Consider the following 12,086-nt stretch of genomic DNA (forward strand, 5'->3'; position numbering starts at 1 on the left):
TACAATAGGCTAATGTCCTGAGGGGATCTCTGATGGGCTAACGTAAAACAAGGCAAGATGAAAATACACCTTTAATTTCATAACCAATCAATCAATACAGACAACATTAATGCCTTGAGTATTATGGCTTATGTTAAACATCTGAAAGAGCCCAAGGAGCAATCTCCAACATTAAGTGGTTTACACTAGTAAATATTTAAGAAGCATCTACTATGTGCCACGGACCATGTTCATGCACAAATGATACCTGTTAAACAGAGAGTGGCAGTCTAGAATTACAATTTGAATCCATGTGTTATGAAAGGTCAGATAGTCAAACCAAAAGCTCAAGCTCCAATGCATAACTTTCCCCCTATATCTGAAGAGCTGTTCCTAGGGCTTCTGCAATCTACAATCCACTAAATATGTCAATATGAAGATACTGGCATGGGGATCCAGCACAACCTGGAATACAAAATAACCCTTGGTTTATGGTGGTGCATTCTGTTCTCCAGAGCTTTATACCATGAAATTTGGCACTTCTCCTAAAGCAACTTCTTTTTCTCAAAAATTGTTTTTAAAAGTTCTATTGAAAAAAAAAAAAAAGAGGTTCTATTGCTTACAGAAACCATTACTCCTACTTATTCTTCTCTAACAGAACTGTAGAAAATACTCATAGTAAAGAAACTGTGACTTAACTAATTGGTATGCTGATGCCAGGGTACTTTATATGATTTACTGAGGCTCTAGAAACCAGTTTCAAAAATGTTTAAACTAATCGTGCTGAGTAAAATGCATCTGACTGTACCTAAAAGCTGCTCAAAACGAATGTCAGGTGAAATAAACAGTAATTTTCTGAAGCCAATGTTTTTAGTTTGGAGAGACAGCTCACCAGAAGTCTGTCACAGCTTTTTTAATGTACCAGATTTCATAATTTATTCTAAGGTAACTCCATTCCCACTGTCCATCATACTTAGCAACTATTCAGCAACTCTCAGTATGTAATCTATTGTCCACTACATCTTTTGCCACAAACCTCAAACCATCCAGTCCTTAAATTTCCTCAGCTCATACCACCTCCCCTTTTATAAAAACAAGGGAAGGAGTTATAAAACCTCAAGAGAGCAAAAATGATAGAAGGTGGAAAAGGATAGACAGCCTCTGCACCCAAGCTCTTTTCCTTTATACCTGAGACTTGTAAATTATCTCAACCACACACCTTCATGTTCCTGGTTAATCCAAGGTTCCTCCACTTACAAACAGTTCAAAATGCCCACTTGCTAATAGACGACAGGGTCCTTACGTGACCACTCTGTACCTGCCCCTCCATTTACATTAATCATTCAAGCATCCCAACTTCATCCAAGAGTATCACCATGTTCTAAACTCGTAATCCATTATACAAGCCCCACACACTCTAACCCCTTGCAAAACCTTCCCTAATATCGGCTCTTCCTTTACCAGCGTTTCGCGTATTCCTAATACAGTCTCACTGTCCTCCTGCCCCGTACTCCCAAACTCTCTACACTAAAGGCCAAATCCAGCTCGGAGTCACACCCTCTCTCCAGCCCAATTCCTACAATCCTAAACCCCACCCCCTCATCACGCCCTCCCAGGCCTAAACCACCAACCCAACACCCCGCCCCGCGGCCGTCACGCCCTCCCCATCCCTTCGGGGTCCTTTCAGCCGGCCGGGACTGACTCCCTCCACCCCCCGCTCCCGCAAGGGCTCCCAAGTGCCTAGGCCCTCCGGTTCACCCCGCCAGCTGCCCCCCCTCAGCCCCTCACCGAGTAGCAGCAGCTTCACTTCTTTGGCCGCTTTCTCTCCGTCCTCCCGCAAGTTGCGGTCGATCATCTTGCTCCGCTCCACCGCCGCCTTGTCCTCGGCGCTCAACGTGCAGCCCATGGCGGCGGCCGGGAGAGGGGACCGAGCCCGGGCTCACTCAAAACCGCGAAGTCTGCGGCTCGGCTGACTGAGACAGCGTCTACTGCTGGGCGGCGGCCCTCTCCGTCGGCTACTTGAGCGCCCGAAGGAACCGGATATCCGGCGTTTACGACACTTCCGGCAACGCCCCAAGGCGGTTGCTGCTCAAAACTCTTTGCTGGGGTAGAGGAGGAGTGACGGAAGGCGGAAGTACGGGGAGAGCACCGGTGAGTCCGAGCGGAGTAGCGGTGTCTTGTGGAGTACCTGGTACGCGCGGCTCGACTTTAGTGCCTCTTTTCGTTTTCGGCTGCCTTATTTGAGTTAATGTAGAAAAAGCAGGGACTGGCTTCCCCAGTTGGTGGCGCCTTCCTGAGGTCACACAGCAGGCTTTGGAAGAGGGGTGGGGATTCCCAGATACGAGTCCACAGCGCGCACAGGAATTTATGCTGGGAATTTCTCACTGGCCAGAAAAGCCCCCTTGATCTCTGGCTGTGGAGACCCGAAGCCCCTTCCCAAGTGTACAACACTCTGTCGGGGTTGTCTTAACCCGATCTACAGGATGAAAACAAACAGCAGAGCCTAGGGCCGGCCACGCCTCACATCTTGAGATCTGTAAGGCTGACCACGCCTAGGACCTTAGCATCCCCTTCTCCCCTCCCCTTTGTCCTCCCGTTTCTTGCTCTCAGGATGTATCCAGGTCCTTGTGCCGTTACCTACGAATTGCCTAGCGACTGTGTTGACAGAGGGCCACCTGAAATTGCTAAATGTTCTATTACCTGAAAGGTAAGCGTGTAGTTCTCCACAAGATGTCCGTGATACCTTTCTACAATATAAGCCACTTTAGCGCGGATAAATGACTGATTCCGCGTTAGGTGCTTCGGACTTCTACCAAGATCAGTTAACCTCTGGCCCACACCCCAAAACAAACCAGTGCCTCCTGTGAATCTCCCTACTGAAATTTCCTGTTGTGGTACTACCCGAAAAGCGAGGGTCTAGTAAATTTGTCTGTCAGCTCTAGCATCACCTGAAAATAAACCTCCATGAAAAAGCCCCAGTCTCTGAGCCTTTTCATTCATAATCCTGGGTACTACCCATGTCAGTGGCCATGAATTACCTTTACTGCCAAATAGCTGCACAAATACTATCACCATACATTCCAGAGAGGAGAACTCTTGTTGTCCCCCAAACCGTTCCCTGAGATTACAAACTATTTCCCTAATAGAATCTAAACCTTAGCATATAAGGTCCAAACAGAAAGGTCTATATTATGACAATTCATTAATTAGGGATTTCTTGAGAGCCACCGTAAACAACTTCATCCACTATAACTTCATAATGCCAGTTCTTGAAAGTTTGAAAAGCCTCCTACTCATTCCCAAATGACTGTTAGAATAAAAAGGATGGCTTTGCCATAATCAATACTTGTGGGGGAATAGGGCAAGAGGAAAGGGTAGAACCAATATTTATTGAGTACCTATTTGCCAGGTATGGCTAGGTGCTTCCACATGGTCATCTCTTTTAATCCTCACAACAACCCTGTGAGGTAGGTAATGTTACCCCTGTTTTTACAGATGAAGAAATAGGCTCAGAGAAATTAAGCATCTTTCCCAAGTTCACACAGTGAAAAGTAGATGTCTGCCTCCAAATTCAGCCCTTTTCTACCATGCCACTGGGGAGACCTGGGGAGACCTGACAACAGAAAGTTTTCATCTAGGCTTGGAAGTTACCCCAACACCACCCAGGTGCAGGAAAAGTAACTGACGGGTCAGATGTCTCAACCTGTTGATTCTTGAGCCCACTAGAGAGGTCATATTTTGTCCAGCAAGAGCTTTCACAGCCAAGAACTACACAGCAAACTTTACAAGGGTCCCTGGTGATTGGAAAACAACTGGAAGATGGTCATGGCAGGAAAACCTGTTTGGGAGAATTGTCAACATAATAGAAATTTTTATTTCCTTCATGATCCACTCAGGGAAAAATAAGTGGCAAATGAACCAGCCTATGTCAAATTCTGTAATAAACACCAGTGAGTTCAGTGTCAGGAAATACAAGCCTGAGTTAGAGTTATCCTTGCACTTAAAATTTTCTTTTTTGATGTATGTGAAGGAAGGGCTGGAGGGCAAGGCAAAGGAGAAGACAAAATAAATTAACAAAATGGCTGCCAGACAATGTTTCCTGTTCTCCCCTCTCCTCACTCCCTCTCCCCACCCCCAACTCCCCCATGCAAGCTCCTTTCCTGTTTCCACTGGACTCACACTGCCACCTGCTGGCGATGCTTAAGGCCTACTAGCTGATCCCTGATGTTTGAAGAGAACCCCTTATCTACAAGTGAGATGTCTCCCTTCTGAGTTTATCTTAAAAGGGAGGAGAGTGAGAAGAGCATGTTTTTCAATCACGAAGGATTCTCCTTGGTAGATGTACTATCTAAGGGATTTCTTCAGTGTAATAGGTTCTAGACTAAAGTAAGTTTGGTGGTAGGAAGACAGAAACCTGTAAATTCTCCTACATCTAAAGGGGGAAAGCTGTTTGCCCAGTTTCTTAATAAATTCTTTTCTGCAGCTAGAATTTCATTTACAACCCTCACACGTTCCACAATCCACAGGAAGCTTCCATGTATGTATCTTGCTGCAGTGGACTGAGCTCCAATGTATTCTCCAATATATTTCTCAAACATTCTTTAATGCTTTACCGGATATAAGTGCTCTGTAAAAATACAAGGTACCTGATAAAATTAGACTATGAACTCCTCAAAGGCAGTGACTGTGTGGGTCCCAGAGAATACTAGGTATTCAACTATTATGCACTGAATTGAACTGAAATAGTAAATGTTGATATCAGAATAACTTTTTATAATAAAAAGTATTTATTGGCCATTCAAAGGGGAAACTATCCCACTCCCACCAGCCCGTCTTCCCTTTAATGTTCAGTGAGCCAGGAATTTGTTCAAATACAGATCAAAGCACCCTCTTGTCCTGCCTCAACCCTTGAATGTTACTTGATCCAACTGAGGGAAGTGGATAGACAAGTAGTCCCAGATGGGTGTCCTGTCCAGTTTGCAACTATTCCCCCTCCCTTGCAAATACCACCACTGATACCAACCAACAAGTTCCTACAGTCTCAATTAGTGAACATCTGAACCCAACTCTCGGGCCCTCTCTCCAACCCAGGGCTGCAGATAGGAGAGAGACTTAAGTCTTTGTCACTGAAGCTAATTTTGAGAGCGATGGATGGGAGTAGGAAGCATTTAATGGACCATGGAAACCCCACCCTTCCCATTCCCAACCTTAGTCTCTTGTACCCGATAGTCCAGGGGGCTGGAGGTGGGTCACTGCCATGAGGAGAGAGATCAAGGAGGCCAATCCTAGGAAGAAAAAAAATTTACAGTATTATTGGTCAAGATGATTTTCTGGCTTCTCTGTATGCATCCACCTTAGCAATTCAAACACTAACCCCCACCTTCAGCCACTCAAACCCCAATCTCTCCACTTCTTCATTCTAAAAAATAAGGATAAAGAAGCCATTCTTGTTGTATCCTTGCCTTTGCTGAGATCAAGCTGGAAGCTTGATCTCCCATGTGCAGGAGAGAGACAGCAAAATAGAACAGAAGGGCTGTTCCCAGAGGGTGGGACAGAGCTGCAGTCAGCTTTTCTGCCTTCTCCTCTTTGTACCCTGCCTGCTATTTCCCCTTGCTTCTGGCCAAACTTAGGAAAGGAATATACCCAGCTGGCCCTCTCCGTTTAAGGAAACCTCAGTTCTAAAACTAGAAAAAGATCCATTAACTCAAATGGAAACACTTAGCTGTACTTCGTTTAGTTCTTTTTAACCTAGCAAGGAAAGGAGAAGACACAGGTCATTTTCTTACCTTGCTTGAATACAATTACTGCCCTGTACAATTACACTGAAAAATGAAATACCCTAAGGGATTCCCAGGATAACTCCAAACCCGGCCTGCTGCTCTATATCCTCCAACCCCTACCCTTGGAGAGTTTCCCTGCTTCTGAGGCATGGAAAATTCACTGGTTGAAAGGCATCATCTCACCTTCGTGACCCTTTATTCTCATTACCATCTCACCAGGTTCCCTCCCCCAGTAGTCAAGGATCATAGCCATGTCCAAGGCTTTTGCCACACGTTCATCCTCTCTGTTGGCATTGTTCCTGACCCAGAAAACACTAAGCAAAAGCTGTGTGTAGAGACCCCAGCCCCAGCCCCTGCTAGCTGGGAATAGGTAATCCCACAAGGTGGGATTCACTTCAGTGAATAACTTCAGTTATAAGTGGCCCCAGCCCCATCTCCCTCCAAGTGGCTAGAAGCCCATCATGATTCCAGTCGAGGTGAGGGGGCGGGACGGAGGTAGCTGTCCGACATGATGATGTCGCTGGTGAGTTGTTGCTCCAGGAACTCAGAGGTCTCTTCAGCTATCTGGCCTGGAATTCGAAAGTCCACAGCAGGTGTCTCCTGCTTGGGGCTGGGGAGGGGTCGGGAAACCCAGGACTCCGTGGGACAGCCTGTACCCTGAAGGAACTGCAGAAAGTTCTCTTCAATGGAGCCCTCCCGGCTTGGTAGCCTCAGCTCCTCCTCTGGAGCCGGCTTGAAGAAGCAGACAAACTGCTTGCTGAGCTCCCCTCGGATCTGCCGGTTGAGACATCCATAAAAGAACGGGTTGGAAGTGAAGCAGAAGTAGCCTATCCAGGTCACGACATTCTCCACCTGCCCAGTCGAAATGGGCTGAGCACTCAGGGCAATGTAGAGGTGGAAAGAAAAGTAGGGCAACCAACAGAGCAGGAACTGTCCCCCCACAGCCAGGAGGACCACTGCAGCCTTCCCTCCCCCGAACGTCCGGTGTGGGGTGGTCTGGGGGGCCCCCGAGCTGGTGACCATAGTGGAGCGGCTGCTGAGAGACTCAGAGCGTTGCCGGGGTGTCTCCATCCACGTGGGCAGCGGTCCATGCTGCATGGCTGCCACTCGGGCTACTCGGAACATGCTGCAGTAGACCACAAGGATGAGGAGCAGAGGCAACAGGAAGTAAAGGACAGCAAAGACCACCACGAAAAGCTGGCAGTAGGCACTGCGGCTCCATTGGAGTGAGCAGCCTGGGGGGACGCTGAGAGCTCCCTCCTCCCGGGAGGCCCTTCCCAACACTGGCACAGAAGCCATGGCCAAGGCTTTCACCCACACGCCCACCAATACAGAGGCCACCAGCCCCAGCGTCATGCGCACCTCATAGCGCATGGGATGGACAACATAATAGTAGCGTTCCACATTGATGGCCGACACGGAGAGAATGGCCAGGCTGACGAAGCATATGCTCAGGAACAAATAGAGGCGGCAGGCGACCTCCCCGAAGAGGTCATGGTCAAAGAGGGCAGAACTGGAGAGCATGGCCAGGGGCATGAGGGTCAGGGCGGCCAGCAGGTCCACCAGGCAGAGGTGGAAGACGAAGACAAATTTTCGGAGGGCGGGTGTCTTGGCGATAACAGCCATCACAGCAGCATTGCCAGCCACAGCGATCAAGTCCAGCAGGAGCATGAAGAAAAGGGCTACAGATTCCGAGGCCACGTCCCGCAGCCCCACCTCTGGGACCCCACTGGCAGTAGAGGGACCTGGGGTTTGAGGGACCTTCCCCAGAGTGGAAGAGTTCCCTGATGACTGGGGGATGGGAGAGGACTCCATGGGGCCGAAAGAGGACACCCAGGGCACCTCCTGTCACAGGCCCATCCCCCATCCTAGTCCAGTGACCCTGGGATGGCCAGCCCAGGCCCAGGCTTAACAGGCTTGCCAATTTTGTGTGGGGGGATGAGGGGAGAGGGTGCCTCCTGCTGGAGCCTCCTGGACAGGCTCTAATCGCCAGCCTTCCAGGCCTGGCTGTGCAGGTAATAGAACGGAAGGCTCAGAAGCTCATCTCTGCTTCCTGGCTCTGGTCTGCCTTTGGTGACCTGGAAGAAGCAGGAGACATGAGAGATGCCGGAGCCTCACTCACTCAGCACTCCACCTTCTGACTGGTCGCCGGTTCCTTTTTCTTTTCCTTTCCTCTATTCTCCATGCCCTTTTCCTCTCTCAGGGACTGTTATCCAGAGATTCTAAATCCTCTGTCTCCCTCTCCTAGGGTCCCGCTGAGCTTCAGGATAGTGCCCCAGTTTTCAAGTTGCTTATGTAAATTTCCTGATTTCTTGTCTCTCAGAATGGCAGGAGCTGTTGGGGCATAGAAGGGACATGAGATCCGGTTTCCAGTCCCAGGTCTGGGAATTACTGTGACTCTTTAGGATTTCAGTTTCCTCATGAAGGCATCTGTAAAAGGAAGGGAATAACGGCCACTTCATGACTGTTTGGAGGATCCTGTGAGACTTCATAACAATACCACCCATAAGCGCTAACATTTATAAAGGTGGTTTCCAAATGCCCAACCCTGTTCTAAGCACTGTATGTAAATAAGCTCATTCAAATCCTCACACAATCTCTGAGGCAGGTATTACTCTCATCCCCATTTTGCAGTTGGTGAAACTGAGGCCCAGAGAGGTCAAGTAACTTCCAAAGGCGGCAAGGTCTGGGTATGTACCCAAGAGCTCCGGCTTCAGGATCAGTACTCCAGCCCACCTGACCATGCCCTCCACAGCAGCTGGAATGCAGTAGGCATTCAGTAAATAGTTGTTGGATCTGAACCGTCTCTAAAAATGTCTGTCAGTGCTCTGGGAAGAGATCACCTGAAAGGGGGGAGGACTGTACTTTAGTCTCCTGTGATATCACCAGCCCCAAGACAAAGAGCTGCCATCTGGGGAAGGAGACTGGGATGTCAGCCATCCAGTCTCCACTGCCCCCAAAAGCCGGAAGGGCATAGGTCACTTGAAAGCTGCCCTTCTTCACCCACTCATCAGCCTCGCAAGGCCACTGTGCTCCTGCATGTGGGAGAGGAAATGCTCCTAACCTCCTACTCCCTGGGTCTGGATATCTCTGCTCATTGGAGCAGATCCCTGGCCTAGAGTCCTCTTGGCCCTGGACTGTTAGCACACTCCAAAGCAAGGACGAAGAAGTAGGTGTCTGGGGGGGCGGGGATAAGAGTGGGGAGGAAATGGGTGACCACAAAGCAGAGAAGACAACTGGAAGGAATAGGGAGGGGAAGAAGTCTGGGGTTTCAGCATCTCTCATTTCTCCTGACCAAATGACAGATCAAATGTTCTATGTGTCTCATTATCCATATTAAGTTTGCATATAATTGAAATAATAATGAAATTAAAAATTATTTTCATTTCCATATCCGATTCTTGCAGTCCAGTTTCTCCCAGTATGATGTGTGATGGTATGCAAATTTGAGGCAAACTGTGGGCATGCCAAGTCTGATGGGCTGTCTGTAGACAAGTCACAAGTTTCCTGGATCATGGTATCCTCGTCTGTAAAAATGGGAAGGTTGAACTGGACGACCTCCAAGATTCCCATATCAGACAACATTTGATGACTCTTGAGTTCCTGGGCTACCAAGGGCCTGGTGGTTACTCGGTTTAAAAACCCACACCTCTCTGACTACAATAAAGTGAACCACGTGCGGCAGACCATCCCTGTTCCCTCCCCATTGTGACAGCCTTAAAATCACCCTTGGGTTTGGGCATTACCACTAGCTATGCACTAATTTAACTTCAAGCCTGCCATGAGTGCAGTAGGTGCTCAATATAGCTTTGTGAGTTGTATCAAATTCAAACTGGTCTGTTGAGTCCCTGCCCCTTCGTACCAGCTTCAAACATACTCAGTAGGTCAGCTGTGTGCCAGCCAGGGGACTCTGCTCTGGAAAGGGTAACCTGGTCTCCAGGTGCCACCCTAACTTTGGACAATTGCCTAGGGATGTGCCTCTCCCTGGGGATAACAAGAAGCTTGTTTCACAGTTAAAATGGCCACATAGACTCGGGATCTACAGAGAAGGTGAAGAGAGGGCTCAAAAGTGGAGACATCAGCTGCTCATAAGACAGTCTGCCAGGAAAACGCCAGAAAGCTACGGGAGGGGAGGCATCTTTGCCCCTTACTCTTCATGCTGTGGCTTCCTCGTCCCTTCCAGCTGGGAATGGGGCCCAGAAGACGTGGCTCTGAGGCCCTGGGAGCTAAAGGAGTAAAGGCCCTCTGTGTCTGCATGGACATCAAGAGTCTGCCAGCTAGGCCCTCCCAGGGTCCCAGACTGAGGGAAGCAGACATGGTTTCCACGTGGAGATGGAGAGGCTACTGTGCAGCCATGATAAAGCCCTAGACAAGAAAGCACTGGACATTTCTCATTTCCAGAGCCCCCTTGGCCTGGCCAGGATCTCTACCCTGACTCCTAAATTCCAGGATTCCCATTTCCGTCATAACAGATGGACCAACATTCCTCCTCCCCAGCACTCCCTCACTGACGGATGGGGGTTAAGGAGGGGAGGACTGTACATCATGGTGTCAGGGGGGAAGCCCAGAGAGCCTCACTCCACTCCTAGCTCACATCATCATGCCTTCTCAAACGCTCTTGTCTTTCACACTGCTTCCTGCCAGCAAGCCCTCCCTTACCTCCAGGACCTCCCAGTACCTAGCAGGCATTGCCCCCACAGGGGCTCAGGTCTCGCCCCCTAGCCAGGGCATGGTCAAGTTACAAATATCCTTGTGTCAGGATGCAAGATGTGCATAAGTGCCCAGCCCAAGGCCAAAGAGGTGTCATTGGGATTCGCATGCACCTGTTCCCCAAATACGGAGAGCTTCCATCCCAGGAACCTGAGCACGGCCTTCCTTCAGACAAGAGCATGGCCCTTCTCAGCCAGGGGAGATCTCCAGGGGGCAACCACACCTCTCCCCAGTAGAGTTGCCCACACCCAGGATGCAGAGTTGCCCATCAGCCTACATACCAAGGGACCTGTTCCTAGGATGCGGGGGACCCATTTCTATGACATGGAGTAAGACAGATGGGGAACCCTGCCTGTCTGTAGGATGTGGGTACTCCGTCTGGCAGGAGATCAACCCCCATCTCTAGGCTTCAGAGGTGCCCACACCCCAGTACTGCCTTTGAGATACCTGGGAGCCCATCCCTCAATGAAATTGCCCACCATAAGGTAGGGTGGGCTGGTCCTTGGGACACAGAGCTACCCTCCTGCAGAGTACCTCAGCGCAACCCAGCAGGCCCTGGGACTGGTCCCATTCCTGGCCTAGTCGGCAACTCCTACCTTTGCTGAGCAGCTCCCGGCTCCCATGTGATAGCTCCTCTCAGCTGATGCTTCTCCAGGGCTGCTGAAGCCTGAACCACTGCAGTGAGCGGTGAGAGGCAGCCGGCAGAGCGGCATGCTCAGGGAGCTTCTGGGTCCTAATGGCCTCCTGCTTCCCACCCAGCCCCTTGGAGCCACTGAAACAAGGAGTCGGGCACCAGTGCCCCTGCGGCTGACGCTCGGGGTGGTTCCAACCACTCTCAACGTCTCTGGGGGTGCTGGAGTGGCATGTCAAAACCCTCATGGGGCCAGGTGACTGTGGTCAGGAGAGAACTTCCTGGCCCTCCTAATGAAGTATAAAAGGTACTTAGGATCAGAAAATCTAGGTTTAAGTCCTGGCTCTGGCACTTACTAGCTGTATGAACCTGGGCAAGTCACTTCCCATTTCTGACTTTGGTTTCTTATCTGTCCAAAGAAAATATAGGCTAGACAATCCTGAGGCTCCTGACAGCCCTGCCATTGTATGATTTTGTGTGACGTCAGAACAAAGATGCTCTTGCAGCAGGCCAGTCAGTGGAGACACAGAGTACTAGGGTTAGGCCTGGCTCGGGCTAAGGTCCCAGGGGCTGACTCCTTGGACAGCTGCCAAATGTGTACAGTGGACAAGTTCAAGAGCAGCATTCAGGCTTGGAGGGGAGCTAAAAGACTCGTCCTAACCCTGCCTTTGTCCCCCAGAAATCACATTACTATTGTTTTCTTAGATTGTATGATTATTTGGTGTGGACTGTGAGAACTGATGGAGATGGGGGCGGGGAATCTAACATCCCCACGAGCCTCCACAGGTGCTGCCACCACAGACTGTTCCCTGAAGACAGACCGGGCACCAGGAACTTGGGAAGGCTCAGATCACTCTGGATCTGTAGGACAGGACTGAGCTGCGGAACACTATCTGTAGAGGGCCCAAGGCCACATGACAAGGCTTTGGGGGTGAGATGGAGGGGCATGGCTTCCCACCATGAAACCCTCAGTTCCCCCAGCTATG

At 49.7% G+C, this 12,086-nt stretch overlaps 2 protein-coding genes and 1 long non-coding RNA gene across 3 annotated transcripts in view; 1 reads left to right on the forward strand and 2 right to left on the reverse strand.

Annotated features, from left to right (window-relative positions):
* GNAI3 (G protein subunit alpha i3) overlaps positions 1–2,006 on the reverse strand; it is a 36,338-nt gene extending 34,332 nt beyond the window's left edge. Inside the window, exon 1 of the mRNA XM_032303610.1 lies at positions 1,768–2,006. Within this exon, the coding sequence (XP_032159501.1) occupies positions 1,768–1,885 (118 nt within the window). The 5' untranslated portion in view covers positions 1,886–2,006. The remainder of the gene's footprint in view (positions 1–1,767) is intronic.
* A 77-nt stretch (positions 2,007–2,083) lies between these two features.
* LOC116568109 lies at positions 2,084–2,953 on the forward strand. The gene is made up of 2 exons (XR_004276507.1): positions 2,084–2,170; positions 2,590–2,953. It is a non-coding gene; the product is annotated as an uncharacterized LOC116568109 (long non-coding RNA).
* Positions 2,954–3,820: 867 nt separating this feature from the next.
* GPR61 (G protein-coupled receptor 61) lies at positions 3,821–11,284 on the reverse strand. Its single transcript, XM_032303608.1, has 3 exons — positions 11,066–11,284; positions 5,943–8,189; positions 3,821–5,264 (listed from the first exon to the last, which is right to left on the reverse strand). Exon 2 carries the CDS (start codon positions 7,572–7,574, stop codon positions 6,219–6,221), a length of 1,356 nt encoding a protein of 451 aa, XP_032159499.1. The 5' UTR covers positions 7,575–8,189; positions 11,066–11,284; the 3' UTR covers positions 3,821–5,264; positions 5,943–6,218.
* Positions 11,285–12,086: the final 802 nt, after the last annotated feature.

Source organism: Mustela erminea, chromosome 10 (assembly GCF_009829155.1).
Source record: "Mustela erminea isolate mMusErm1 chromosome 10, mMusErm1.Pri, whole genome shotgun sequence".
In the NCBI taxonomy this organism is placed as follows: domain Eukaryota; kingdom Metazoa; phylum Chordata; class Mammalia; order Carnivora; family Mustelidae; genus Mustela; species Mustela erminea.

Excerpts from the sequence above, each read along its gene's own strand:
- GPR61 (XM_032303608.1), bottom strand. The coding sequence starts at position 7,574 with ATGGAGTCCTCTCCCATCCCCCAGTCATCAGGGAACTCTTCCACTCTG.